Consider the following 15678-nt stretch of genomic DNA (forward strand, 5'->3'; position numbering starts at 1 on the left):
CTGCAAACTTGCTGACCCCTCCTTCAATCCCCTCATCCAAGTCATTAATAAAAATTACAAACAGTAGAGGCCCAAGGACAGAGCCCTGTGGAACACCACTCACCACTGACTTCCAGGCAGAATATTTTCCATCTACTACCACTCGCTGTCTTCTGTTGGCCAGCCAATTCTGTATCCAGATAGCTAAGTTCTCCTGTATCCCATTCCTCTTGCCCTTCTGAATGAGCCTGCCATGGGAAACCTTATCAAATGCTCGCTAAAGTCCATATACACCACATCCACAGCTCGACTCTCATCAACGTTTCTAGTCACATCCTCAAAGAACTCGATAAGGTTTGTGAGGCATGACCTGCCCCTCACAAAGCCGTGTTGACTGCATTTAATCAAGCCATGCTCTTCCAGATGGTCTTAAATCATATCCCTCAGAATCCTTTCTAACGCCTTGCAGACGACAGACGTGAAACTTACTGGTCTGGAATTGCTGGGGATTTCCCTATTTCCTTTCTTGAAGAGAGGAATTACATTTGCCTCTCTCCAGTCCTCAGGTACGACTCCAGTGGAGAGCGAGGATGCAAAGATCTTTGCAAGTGGTGAAGCAATCGCATTTCTCGTTTCCCAAAGCAGCCGAGGACAAATCTGGTCCGGCCTGGCGACTTGTCAATCTTAATGTTTGACAAAATTTTCAGCTTCCTCTGTCTCTGTCCATTCCAGCATGCACACCTGCTCTTCAAAGGTTTCATTCACTACAAAGTTTGTTTCTTTCATAAAGACAGAAGCAAAAAACTCATTTAGGGCTTCCCTACCTCCTCAGACTCCACACACAAGTTCTCTATGCTATCCCTAATCGGCCCTACTCTTTCTTTGACCATTCTCTTATTCCTCACATAAGTGTAAAATGCCTTTGTGTTCTCCCTACTCCGTTCTGCCAAGCCTTTCTCGTGCCCCCTCCTGGCTCTCCACAGACCATTTTTGAGTTCCTTCCTCGCCTGCCTGTAATCCTCTAGAGCTGAGCTTGATCCTAGCTTCCTCCACATTCTTGCCTGTCTCAGAGGGACATATTTATTCATCACTTGCAACAACTGTTCCTGAAACAGTCTCCACATGTCTATAGTGCCTTTACCATGGAACAATTGCTTCCAGTCCATGCTTCCTAATCGCAACATAGTTTCCTCTTCCCCAATTAAATATCCTCCCATTTTGCCTAATCCTCTCCTTCTCCATAGCTATGTAGAATGTGAGGCAGTTGTGGTCACTATCACCAAAATGCTCTCCCACCACAAGATCTGATACCTGCCCCAGCTCGTTTCCGAGCACCAAGTCTAGAATGGCCTCTCCCCTCGTTGGCCTGTCAACGTACTGAGTTAGCTATTGCAATCCAAAGGGGAAGTTATTTCAAATTTAATAAAGAAAAAAATTAAAATCCATTAACAAAATTATTTACACATTTTTAAGTACAGTAATTATTTGCACAGTGGTGGAAAGTTTTTTGATGCATCAGAGTTGAATGGGCGATTACTTAGGACTGTCCTATTATCTAATCCTGGGCAACGGACTGAGTACTTGGCCCTCTGTTGTTTTGTATACAGTAGCTTGGATCTGAATAATTTAAAAATAAACTGCCCGTCACATTATGTCTGCTTGTAACACAAAATTTCACATGTATACTCTAAAAAATATCAGGAGTAACTTTTGATCAGGATATGGTTTTCTGTGTATTTTTAGCAAGGTTTTTACCTCTTTGAAATGACTGTTTTATAATTAATGTCTATTAGTTGGAAAATGAAGATCAAGATAGTTTATGATTTATTTAAACAAATTGTTCATTTTTTTAGTATTTTGATTTACAGATCTAAATGCCAAGGGTGAAATCTTAAACTCATTTGAGCAGTATCGCTTGAAATCCTGTGTTGATTTCAAACCCTATGATGGCGAGGAAACATACATAATTTTTCAAAAATTAGATGGGTATGTACATAATCACACAGTTGTATTAATAAATCAAAGTAGGAATCGTGTTATTGTACAAAATTTGATGTTCTGGAACCACATTGCTCTGTGTGCTAGTTTGTTGCAAATAGGAATTCTGTATGAGCATGTTCAGTGTTTGTTCAAGAGAACAGCATTATTTCTCCCCATAGTAACTATGCAAAGGTATACCAAAGCTATCATATTTTGTACTCATAAAACATCAAGGCAATTCTCACTGACCTCCATCACTCCCAATACTATAGCATGCAGCTTTTAAATTCCACAATCTTAGTCACAAGTTTACTTCAGTCTACATCTACAAAGTCCTCTAACTCCATTTCTCATTTTGAACCTTTAACTTTTACTGAGTCAAGATTATGGAGTGTTCAATTATCTCTTGATGCAGGGCTTTTCAACTAACAACCTCACACTTTGGAATAATTTCTTCACCCTCCTGCCTTGCTACATGGCATCCAACTTCTAAAATCTTCCTCAAAATCTGCATATTTATGTTTACCATTCAGTGACCTTCTCCAACTCTTCCCAAAATTCTTAGTTGTGTGCCCATCCCTGTTTTATTTTTAAAGTGTTTTGGTATGTTAAAATAGTCTAAGGAAGATCCAGCTTTGTTTCAAATGTTTGACTTGCTTTAAACTGATACGTTTTCAAACCTGTGTGAAAGAGTTTCTTCTTGTTGCATTTAGTGTAAAGAATCATATTGGTGGAATAGGTACAGGAAAATTCATTACATGTAGGATTACACATTAACGTTTGAGTCCACTTAATTTTAAATCCTTAATTTTAAAGTTAAAAATCACACAACACCAGGTTATAGTCCAACAGGTTTATTTGGAAGCACTAGCTTTCAGAGTACTGCTCCTTCATCAGGTGGTTGTGGAGTATAAGATCGTAAGACATCGAATTTATAGCAAAAGTTTACAGTGTGATGCAACTGAAATTATATATTGAAAAAGACCTGGATTGTTTGTTAAGTCTCTCATCTTTTAGAATGACCATGTTGGTTTCAGTTCTTTCATATATAAATCCCAGAACGTTACTCCTGGTGCTACGAGCTGCTGAGGGCAGGAGTAGGAGGACAGAGCAGATAAATGCATGGCTGAGAAGCTGGTGTATGGAAGAAAGATTCACATTTTTGGATCATTGGAATCTCTTTTGCGGTAGAAGTCATGCTAAATTGCCCGTAGTGTTAGGTAAGGGGTAGATGTAGGGGTATGGGTGGGTTGCGCTTCGGCGGGGTGGTGTGGACTTGTTGGGCCGAAGGGCCTGTTTCCACACTGTAAGTAATCTAATCTAAAAAAACTGACTACTATGGTTTTCCTCTGGTAGGTCATTCCCCCAGCAGTATCCAAAACAGTATACTTATTGCTGAGGGGAATGTCAACAGGGGATCTCTGCACTGTCTGTCTGTCCCCTTTCCTCCCCCTAACTGTAACCCATCTATCCTTGTCCTGAGCCTTAGGAGTAGACACACTTCAAACCAGCTTGCTGTCTGCCAGCACATTCCTGTGACCATGAAATCCTGTCCTTGCCCTCCCTACTCTCATCCTTCTGTGCACTGGAACTACATCTCAGGCTCCCATCCCCCTGCCAAGCTGGTTTAAACCCACCTGAATAGCACCAGCAAATTTCCCACCCAGGATATTGGTACCCCTCTGGTTCAAGTGAAGGCCGTCCTGTTTGTAGAGGTCCCACTTTCCCCAGAATGAGCCCCAATTATCCATGAACCTAAAACCCTCCCTCCTGCACCATCCCTGCAGCCACATGTTCAGCTAATATCTCTCCCTGCTCTTCACCTCACTATCATGTGGCATGGTTAACAAACCAGAGATAACTCTGTTTGTTTTAGCTCTCAGCTTCCATCCTAGCTCCCTGAAATCCTGCCTTAAATCCCTATACCTCTTTCTACCTATGTCATTGGTGCCTACATGGACAATGACTTGGGGCTGGTCCCTCTCTCCCTTCAGGACCCCAAAGACACGATCTGAGACATCACGGACCCTGGTACCTGGGAGGCAATACACCAGCCGCAAGTCTCGTTCATTCCCAACAGTCCTCCGATCTAACCCTCTAACTACTGAATCCCCAATGACTAACACTCTCCTCCTTTCCCTCCTTCCCTTCTGTGCAATAGGGACAGATTCTGTGCCAGAGACCTGCACCACACTGCATACCCCCCAACAGTATCCAAAACGGTATATTTGTTTTCCAGGGAAACGACCACAGGGGATCCCTGCACAACTGTTTTTTCCTCCTTCGAACAGTCACCCAGCTTTCTTCGTGCCTAGGAATAACTGCTTCCCTGTAACTCTTCCCTATCAAAGCCTCTGCCTCCCGAATGATCCAAAGTTCATCCAGCTCCCACTCCAGTTCCCTAAAGCGGTCTTGGAGGAGTGAGAGTTGGGTGCACTTCCGACAGATGTACTTGGATGGAACACTAATGGTGTCCCTCACCTGAAACAACTTGCAGGAGGAACATTCCTCTCTGTCTGCACTGCCATCCCTGATAGTCCCCTTCTCAGAATATGAAAAAAGAGAAGCTTACCTGATGTGTCCCTGGTGTTTAAGGTTAGAGGAGGTGGTTGGGTGGGAGGCCCCACAAAGGAAAGGTATCAGGTTTAGAAAACACTCACTTATATGGCTGAAGGGAAATAAAAAAAGTCCCTCCTTTCCCAGAAACCTCTAGTCTCCGATGTCAGATGTAAAGACTCAACTCAGTGACTCATCGCTCCCGACAGGGCCTGGTCCAAGCTCCTGCCCTTCGAGCTGCTGTAACTGCTGCTGTTGCTCCTGTTTGGGCCGCGGACATTACCCTGAGGAATTCCTGCACAAATATCCTGGAGCTGAGATGTCTGAACTCCAACAACCGCAACCATCTTCCTTTGTGTCAGGTATCACTCTAACCAGCAGATAGTTTGTCCCCTGATACCCACTGATTCTCTTTTTGCTAGCACTCCTTGATGCCACACTTGTTCAAATACAGCCTTGTTTTCTCGGGCTGTCCCTCTCACCTCCCCTCTGGAATTGAGCTCTTTCGTCCATGTTTGAACCAAGGCTGTAATGACGCCAGGAGCTGAGTGGCCCTGGCGGAGCCCAAACTGGGCATCACTGAACAGATCGTTCCTGAGCAGGTGCTACTTGACAGCGCTGTTGATGACACCTTCCATCACTTTACTGATGATCAGAAGTAGACCGACAGAGCGGTAATTAGCCGTGTTAAATATGTCCTGCTTTTTGTGTACAAGACATACCTAGGGAATTTTCCACATTGTCAGGTAGATGCTGGTGTTGTAATTGTAATGGAAGAGTTTGGCTAGGGACATGGCAAGTTCTGGAGCATAACTCTTTGGTACTACACAAAGGAAGATGGTTGCGGTTGTTGGAGTTTAGACATCTCAGCTCCAGGGCATTCTGCAGGAGTTCCTCAGGGTACTAAGCTTCTCTTTTATTGGTACTACTGCCAGAATGTTTTCAGGGCCCATAGCCTTTGCATTATCCAGTGTCTCCAATCATTTCTTGATATGATGTGGAGTGAATCGAATTGGCTGAAAACTGTTATCTGTGATGCTGGGGACCACTGGAAGAGGCTGAGATGAATCATCCACTTGGCACTTATGGCTGAAGATTGCTAAGAATGCTTCAGTCTTAGCTTTTGCACTAATACGTTGGGATCTTGAGGATGGGAATATTTGTGGAGCTACCTCCTCCAGTGAGTTATATAATTAACCATCACCATTCACAACAGAAGGTAGCAAGACTGCAGAGCATGGATCTGATTTATTAATTGTGGGATTGTCTGTCTATTACTTGCTGTTGCTTGGCATGCAGATTGTCCTGTTTGGTAGCTGCCCCAGGTAACACCTAATTTCTCTGCCTGATGCTACTCCTGGTAGGCCCTGCTGCACTCTCCACTGAACCAGAATTGATCCCCTGGCATGAAGGTAATGGTAGACTAAGGTATATGCCTGGCATGAGTTTGCAGATTGCAGATGGATGCCCAGTCTTGAATTGCTACATCTGTTTGAAGTCTGTCCCATTTAGCACAGTAATAATATCACACAACATGATGGAGGTTATTCTCAATGTGAAAGTGGGACTTTGTCTCCACAAGAACTGTGTGATGGTCATTCTTACCAACGCATCTGCAACCAGCAGATTGGTGAGAGCAGCTGAGGAGTGAAATCTGACCAGAACACATGGTGGAATATCCTAATAATTCATCTCATAAATTAGCTGTATCATTTCCTTTTGAGATTCTTGCAAGCGATGGCCTTATCAATAAAGTCGGTAACGTTCTGTATTGTGTAATTACATAAAACACTTTGAAACCGCTGATGATTGCAAAAGACACAGAGTAAATACAAGTTGTTCAATTATATTACATTGCTAGGATTGTCTTTGTTATATGATGAGAGATTCGAGTTGTAGGCAGACAATCTCTTTATCGGAACCAAGAGTTTTATAACATAGGGAAATATTAAGTCAGAGGCACAAGTTCAGATTTTTAACATTGTTGGAGACCCTCTCCACATAACAGAAGTAGGTTGAAATCCTAAGTTCCAAACCCACATTTCTCACTTTCACTGGGATGAGATTGCAGGGTGCACTGTGGTCCCAGCATTCTCAGTTTGTGAAGGCTGTTGTCTATTTAAATGAAATTGATACCAGAATCTCTTATTTCGAGAACCTAGAGTATGGAAACCAGGCCATAGCGGCTCTCTTCTCAGTACATTTCTTTTGGATAACCAGGTGTCCCTCTGGAGAGCCAACATATCCCTATGCATATAGTTTCAGGACATTCGTAGCCCATAGTGTTAGGTAAAAGGGTAAATGTAGGGAATGGGTGGGTTGTGCTTCGACGGGTCGGTGTGGTCTTGTTGGGCCGAAGGGCCTGTTTCCACACTGTAAGTAATCTAATCTAATTATTGGCGCAGGGTCAAGGTTCAGGTATCCTTTAAGGCTGGAGATCAGGGATCCTTTGTAGGGATGGACGGGATGTAGGGACGCAGATATCCTTTGGGGATGTCAGGTATTGTTTTGGATTAATAATATGAAGAAGATTGTGCACAAGAGGTGCATTGATGCACTTCTCTTTTTGCACTAGAAAAATGGCTGCAACTAATTGCAAAACCAAAACCTCTTCATCTCTCAGTAAGCTCCCTCTGAGTTTGGGAAAGGAGCCGGTTGGAATAACGTGCTGCTATATAAGATAGAAAGGTTTTGTTATGGACCAGTAGAGGAGTAACTTCAACAAAGTAATAAATAATAATATAGAATAAAGCTTTTCAAGACTGCAAGTTACTGGAAATAAATAGTTGTTTAATAGAAGATTAAATGAAGCTGCTTAAATGAAGTTGTAACATGAATTTGTTCATTTGACACATACAGTTACAATGAAGTAACGTTGCTCAAGGCAACAAGTAATTCATTTCATAGCTTGATCACTTTTTCTCTCCTATCCCACGCTTAAACAGGCTGCTCAACGGCAAAAACAGGGAAGCAACAGACAGACATCTAATTATCTTCATATGAGTGGCTTAACGGGTGAAATTTCAGGGCCTCAAAAGTTATATCCCTAGACTGGTGAATATGTATGAAATTATAAAGAACAGCCACAAGCATGATGGTATGAATGGCCTCATTCTATGATTCAATGAGCTGGGAGTGAGTGACAGTTGTAATCTATCCAAGAGACGCAGATTGTTCACCAACGGATAGTGTTTAGCTGGGAATTATTTACAATCAAACGTCCAGATGATGTACAAAAAATAGTATTTGGGCTGTAGAAATTTCTTGGGGTGCAGGCAGAAAAGGTAATGCAAAATCAACATTCCCTATATCTAGGAACCCCCAAACCAGTGCAAAGTTGTAATTCAGGCTTCAGCTATTAGTCTGGGCAGGCTAGGGCTTGAGTTGTGCCTTTGCAACTGGTTCGGTTTTCTGCAAAAACACGTTCCAAGTTACTCACTACGCTGGCATTCGTCTCAGTTGAGTTTGTGAATTGTGGGGCTGGGATTGAGGCATGTTGTGGAAGCTATGCTGATTGTGGTTGAGTTGAACGATCATCTTCCTTCCGGCTCCACATTTTATCTGGAAAGTGACTAATGCTCATCTCTTCCAGGATACCGTGTTCCTGAGATGGAGAGCCAAGCAGAGCACAGCCGATGTCAGTTCCATTCCTGGGTTCTCCAACTTTCTCAGGGGTCTTATAACACAAATTAAGTCCCCTCCTTCCATATTAAAGTCCTTTACAGCTATGTTTAGATGTATGGCACAGCACTGTACAACATGAAACATATTTAGCTGTCAGGAATTTATCAGGCAAATGTGGGAAATCTGGTCTAGTGTTGTTACAAAATATGATGATGTCAAAAGTAGTTTTGAAATTACATTGGTACACACATATTTAAGAAAGCCAGACTATCCACAATGTATGATATCCAAATTAAGTCTGCAAATTAAGTCTGGGGATTTACAGTTAAAACCTAAAAATAATTAATCCTTCTCTTTCATTATAAGGACATGATTTTAATGCCACAATTGATTGCAAAATGCCATCATATTAGCAGCTTGAGAAAAAGATGGCTTTAAAATTTTCTCTGTACTTTATATTTTTCATATTTATGTTCATAGTTATGGCAAATGTTTTAAAATGAATTGGTCTATTTCAGGTAAATATGGTGATTCCATTAATTACATCCCGATCTCTAATAAACCGAAAACCACAATTCCACTGGGATTTCATCTTTGTTTCTGATGTTTGCACGTTCCACCCATCTTACCCTAACATCAAGGTCATCTGTATTGTCTGCCTGCTCCACACTATTGCTTATATGACAGTGTTTTTGGAAACCTATGCTTTACGTATACGAAGGAAAATTTCGGCAGCTTTCTTTGAACAGCGAGAAGTCGAAAGAATCAACTATTTGCACCAAAAAATTTTGACAGATTCAGAACATCAATTTGAAAACAAGACTGCTGTCTTCTCTGTGTCCGAACAATGCAATGTGACCTTTGAATAGTAATGCAAAATATGACTGCTGTCTGCTGGCTGGCTTAGATTTTGAGAATCATATTAAAATATCAGAGGAGTAGAAATTAAATTTAAACATTTGGTGCGAATACTAACACTGCTCTTAGGTTAATGCTAGTTGGTGTCAGTACGAACACCCCATAGTATTGTACTGTGTTGAAACACTGTTACCTGTAGTACAGTGCAGAGCATGGTACAGAATTGGTACAGAAGAGTTGCACATATTATAAAGTCTGACTTGGCGGTGTTGACAGCACTAAATTATATATGGAGGTGCTGTCACAAAATTATTCTAATTGCACAAGATGTAAATCCTAAAAGCAGCCAAATAAACTTACCACAAACAAAATATTCAGTTCAACTTGGACAAAAGATTCCTTTTTCACTCCATAATACTGTATTCACTACTAGTTGGACTGACCACATGAAGAATCGAAAGGTTTCTGAAGAGTCCTAGAAATGGTCCCATAGCACCAAGCTTTATTTCTCCTTGCTAATAATCTACAAGAAACCACATTACATCACAGCAGAGACATTCCATCAGGCTCTCGAAAATAAGCAGTTAACAAGAGAGCTGATTGAGCTCGCTCCTTACAACATTGATAATATGATGTCCAAAATTTATTTAATTTTCCCAATGAGACAACCATAGAATTTACTTGAGTCTCTCCACTGATTCCTAAAGGCAACTAAGAGTAACATGCAATAAGTAACAATAGAATAACCACAATTATTCAATGCTGAACTACTATGGATCTATTATTCATTGCTTTACTGGTATCACGCTTTGTTTTAAAATGAGACTAAACTATTTTAATGTGTGTTGTATCTTCAACATTCAAAAAAAATTCAGCAAATGCTACAACTGTTTCTGTGCCGTTGTGTTTAGATTATGTAAAGTTTGAAACAACAATGGAAACCTAAAGCTGGCTGACAAAAAGAATTAGACAATATTCTTGCATTGGGCAAAAGTGAGGACTGCAGATGCTGGAAAGCAGAGTTTAGATCAGAGTGGTGCTGGAAAAGCACAGCAGGTTAGGCAGCATCCGAGGAGCTGGAAAATCGACATTTCAGGCAAAAGCCCTTCATCAGGAATAGAGGCAGGAAGCCTCCAAGGTGGAGAGATAAATAGGGGGTGGTGGCATTAACTGATCAGTCATTGGCAAGTGTGAGGTTATCCATTTTGGACCAAAGATTCCTTGGGGGTGCTTCCTTGATGGTATGAAGTTAAACACAAATGGATGTCCAAAGAGACTTGGGGGTTTAGATGCATACATCTTTAAAATGCCACAAACAGGAGTAGAAAATAATTAATAAGACTAATGGAATCCTAACCTTTATTTCTGAAAGACAAGGATGCAGAAATTATGCGGCTGTTTTACAAAAACTTGGTTAGACCCCTGTAGTGATTGGGACCAGGTTGACTTTGTTAACCATAAGGTTCCCAATTGGCCCTGGTTTACAATCTCAATTACGAACCTCATAGGTCACCCAATCACCACAAATCCATTTGGAGTATTGTGAGCAGATCTGGGCACCACAGTTTAGGAAGGATATATTGGCCTTGGAGACAGTACATGTGGGTCGACAAGGGGACTTCAGTGGTTAAGTTATGAGGAGGGATTTCACAGATGAGGTCTGAATTATTTTTCTGCAGAATTCAGAAGGTTAAGGGATGATCTGATCGAACTCTTCAAGATATTAGCAGGAAAAGGCAGGGTAGACAAAGAAAAACTGGTTGGGGATTCTAGAACTAGGAGTATAGTTCAAAAATTAGTGCTAGTCCATTCAGGAGAGATGTGAGGAAACATTTGCCCAGACAACGGGTGGTAGAGGTTTGGAACTCTCTTCCACAAATGGCAGTGGATGCTGAATGTAGTTGTTAATTTTAAATCTGAGAAATTTTTTTTTTATTTGCAGAAGTATTAAGGGATATGGGCCAAAGGTAGGTAGACAAGGTTAGGCCAGACGAGCCATGACTTCATTGAATGACAGAACAGATTCAAGAGGCTGAATGGCCTATTCTTGTTCCAATGTCCGTATATTCAGTATAAACGTTAGGAGTTCTGCACTGCTTGCTATCGCCAGAAGCCCTAAGTTGCGTTTTTTTTATTATTCATAAGCAGTTTGGAACTTGCCGTGGAAAATTAACATTTTTTGATTACTACTTATTGGAAAGTTGCCCATGTATGTGGGTGCGCCTGTGTGAAAACAATACTATCTCTGTCATAGCAACAGCAATTAAGTTTTCCAATAAACTTTTTCAATGAGCACTAGATGTGAAGTGTATTGGAGATTTATTTCTGTGTCATTATTACATTACACCTGTTCACAGCATCTGCCACTGTTGTCTGGGAGATTCTCGGTTGTGTTACATAAGTACTGAGGATTGCCAGTCACTGGCAAGGAACATTATCACTCTTTCTATAAAAGCAGGTATGGTATGGTAGTGTCCAAGGAGAAGGAGAATCAACGTTTCGGGCATAAGCCCTTCTTCAGGAAGGCTTATGCCCAAAACGTCGATTCTCCTTCTCCTTTGATGCTGCCTGACCTGCTGCGCTTTTCCAGCAACACATTTTTAAGCTCTGATCCCCAGCATCTGCAGTCCTCACTTTCTCCATGGCATGGTAGTGATCACATTTTGTGACTAAGAATCACAAAATGAATTCAAGCCCCTCCATGGCAGTCATGGACTGGAAAGAGAGATATTCTGATATCTCCAATACCCATTTTCCTTCTGTTGGTAGTTAAATGTTGACAAAAGGTTGATGTATGTTAGACCATGAGACCATCAGACATAGAAGCAGAAATTAGGCCATTCAGCCCATCGAGTTTGCTCTGCCATTCAATCATGGCTGATAAGTTTCTTAACCCAATTCTTCCACTTTCTCCCCGTAACCCTTGAATCCCTTGACAATGAAGAATCTATCTATGTCAGTCCACAATATATTCAATGACCTAGCCTCCACAGCATTCTGTGGCAATGAATTCCATAGATTCACCACTCTATGGCTGAAGACATTTCTCCTTATCTCTGTTTTAAAAGTTATTCCCTTTAATCCAAGGCTGTGCCCTCTGGTACTAGTCTCTCCTAGCAATCTTCCCAACATCTACTCTGTCCAGGCCATTCAGTACTTTGTAACTTACAGTTAGGTTCCTGTGGCCCCGCCTCCTCGCAGCACCTCATCCTTCTAAACTCCATTGAGTATAGACACAGAGTCATCAAACATTCCTCATATGTTAAACTTTTCATTCCTAGGACCATCCTCATGAACCTCCCCTAAACATGCTCCAAGGCCAGTACATCCTTCCTGAGATATAGAATAGAATCCCTACAGTGTGGAAACAGGCCCTTTAGCGCAATAAGTCCATACCAAATCTCCAAAGTGTATCCCACCCAAACCCATTCCCCTACACTGTTACTCTACATTTACCCCTGACTAATGCACTTAACCTTCACATCCCTGAACACTATGGGCAAGTTATCATGGTCAATTCACCTAAGTTGCACATCTTTGAATTGTGGGAAGAAACCGGAGCATCCAGAGGAAACCGACGCAGACACGGGGAGAATGTGCAAACTCCACACAGACAGTCACCTGAGGCTGGAATCGAAACCGGGTCCTTGGCAGCAATGGTAACCACTGAGCCAATGTGCCACCCCCAAAGGGGGCCCAAAACTGCACACAATACTCCAAATGTGGTCTGACCAGAGCCTTATAGAGCCTCAGGAGTACATCCCTGCTTTTATATTCAAGTCCTCTTAAAATAAATGCCATCATTGCATTTGTCTTTCTAACTGCTGACTCAACCTGCAAGTTTACCTTGAGAGAATCCTGGACTAGAACTCCCAAGACTCTTTGCAATTCAGACTTCTGAATCTTCTCCCCATTTAGAAAATAGTCCCTGCCTCTATTCTTTCTACCAAAGTGCATGACCTCACACTTCCCCACATTGTCCTCCATCTGTCACTTCTTTGCCCACTCTCCTTATCTGTCCAAATCCTTCTGCAGCCTCCCCATCTCCTCAATGCTACCTGCCCCTCTAACTCTCTTTGTATCATTTGCAAACTTAGCCAGAATGCCCTCAGATTCTTCATCTAGATCATTAATGCATAAAGCGAAAAGTTGTCATTCCCAACACTAAGCCTTGTGGAACACTACTTGAGTACCATCCTGAGAAGGATCCTTTTATCCCACTCTCGGCTTTCTGTCAGACAGCCAAGCTTCCATCCATACCAGCACCTTGCCTCTAACAACATGAGCCTTTATCTTACTCAGCAGCTTCCTATGCAGCACCCTGTCAAAGGCATTCTTGAAGTCCAGGTAAATAACATGAATTGGCTCTATTTGGTCAAACCTGCTTGGTACTTAGTCACAGAGTAATAGAGATGTACAGCATGGAAACAGACTCGTCGGTCCAACGTGTCCATGCCAACAAGATATCCCAACCCAATCTAGTCCCACCTGCCAGCACCCGGCCTATATCCCTCCAAACTCTTCCTATTCATATACTCATCCAAATGCCTCTTAAATGTTGCAATCGTGCCAGCCTCCACCATTTCCTCTGGCAGTTTATTCCATGCACGTACCACCCTCTGCATGAAAAAGTTGCCCCTTAGGTCTCTTTTATATCTTTCCCCACTCACACTAAACCCATGCCCTCTAGTTCTGGACTCCCCCACCCCAGGGAAAAGACTTTGCCTATTTACCCTATCCATGGCCCTTATAATTTTGTAAACCTCTATAAGGTCACCCCTCAGCGTCCGACACTGCAGGGAAAACAGCCCCAGTCTGCTCAGCCTCTCCTTATAGCTCAAATCTTCCAACCCTGGCAACATCCTTGTAGATCTTTTCTGAACCCTTTCACATTTCACATCTTTCCAATAGGAGGGAGACCAGAATTGCACGCAATATTCCAACATTGGCCTATCCAATGTCCTGTACAGCCGCAACAGGACCTCCCAACTCCTGTACTCAATACTCTGACCAATAAAGGAAAGCATATCAAACCCCGCATTCACTATCCTATCTACCTGCGACTCCACTTTCAAGGAGCTATGAACCTGCACTCCAAGGTCTCTTTGTTCAGCAATACTCCCTAGGACCTTACCATTAAGTGTATAAGTCCTGCTAAGATTTGCTTTCCCAAAATGTAGCACCTCGCATTTATCGGAATTAAACGCCATCTCCCACTTCTCAGCCCATTGGCCCATCTGGTCAAGATCCTGTTGTAATCTGAGGTAACCCTCTTCGCTGTCCACTACACCTCCAATTTTGGTGTCATCTGTAAACTTACTAACTGTACCTCTTATGCTCGCACCCAAATCTTTTATGTAAATGACAAAAAGTAGAGGACCCAACACCGATCCTTGTGGCACTCCACTGGTCATAGGCCTCCAGTCTGAAAAACAACCCTCCACCACCACCCTCTGTCTTCTACCTCTGAGCCAGTTCCGTATCCAAATGGCTAGTTCTCCATGAGATCTAAGCTTGCTAATCAGTCTCCCATGGGGAACTTTGTCGAATGCCTTACTGAAGTCCATATAGATCACATCTACTGCTCTGCCCTCATCAATCCTCTTTGTTACTTCTTCAAAAAACTCAATCAAGTTTGTGAGACATGATTTCCCACGCACAAAGCCATGTTGACGATCCCTAATCAGTCCTTGCCTTTCCAAATACATGTACATCCTGTCCCTCAGGATTCCCTCCAACAACTTGTCCACCACCGAGGTCAGGCTCACTGGTCTATAGTTCCCTGGCTTGTCCTTACCACCCTTTCTGAAACAGTGGCATCACATTAGCCAACCTCCAGTCTTCCGACAACTCACCTGTGACTATCGATGATACAAATATCTCAGCAAGAGGCTCATCAATCACTTCTCTAGCTTCCCACAGAGTTCTTGGGTACACCTGATCAGGTCCTGGGGATTTATCCACTTTTAACTGTTTCAAGATATCCAGCACTTCCTCCTCTGTAATATGGACATTTTGCAAAATGTCACCATCTATTTCCCCACAGTTTATATCTTCCATATCCTTTTCCACCATAAATACTAATGCTAAATATTCATTTAGTATCCCCCCCATTTTCTGTGGCTCCACACAAAGGCCGCCTTGCTGATCTTTGAGGGGCCCTAATCTCTCCCTATTTACCCTTTTGTCCTTAATATATTTGTAAAAACCCTTTGGATTCTCCTTAATTCTATTTGCCAACACTATCTCATGTCCCCGTTTTGCCCTCCTGATTTCCCTCTTAAATATACACCTACTTTCTTTATACTCTTCTAAGGATTCACTCGATCTATCCTGTCTATAGCTGACATATGCTTCCTTTTTGTCTTAACCAAACCCTCAATTTCTTTTGTCATCCAGCATTCCCTATACCTCCCAGCCTTCCCTTTCACCCTGACAGGAATATACTTTCTCTGGATTCTTGTTATCTCATTTCTGAAGGTTCCCCATTTTCCAGCCTTCCCTTTACCTGCAAACATCTGCCTCCAGTCAGCTTTCAAAAGTTCTTGCCTAATACCGTCAAAATTGGCCTATCTCCAATTTAGAACTTCAACTTTTAGATCTGGTCTATCCTTTTCCATCACTATTTTAAAACGAATAGAATTATGGTCGCTGGCCCCAAAGTACTCCCCCACTGACACC

General features: G+C 42.3%; 1 protein-coding gene across 1 annotated transcript in view; it reads left to right on the forward strand.

Moving 5' to 3' along the window:
• The window catches only part of LOC122560249 (osteoclast stimulatory transmembrane protein-like), a 23485-nt gene extending 13430 nt beyond the window's left edge, over positions 1-10055 (forward strand). The window contains exon 3 of the mRNA XM_043710741.1: positions 8658-10055. Within this exon, the coding sequence (XP_043566676.1) occupies positions 8658-9008 (351 nt within the window). The 3' untranslated portion in view covers positions 9009-10055. The remainder of the gene's footprint in view (positions 1-8657) is intronic.
• The last annotated feature ends 5623 nt before the right edge of the window (positions 10056-15678 follow it).

Source organism: Chiloscyllium plagiosum, chromosome 20, assembly GCF_004010195.1.
Source record: "Chiloscyllium plagiosum isolate BGI_BamShark_2017 chromosome 20, ASM401019v2, whole genome shotgun sequence".
Taxonomy (NCBI): domain Eukaryota; kingdom Metazoa; phylum Chordata; class Chondrichthyes; order Orectolobiformes; family Hemiscylliidae; genus Chiloscyllium; species Chiloscyllium plagiosum.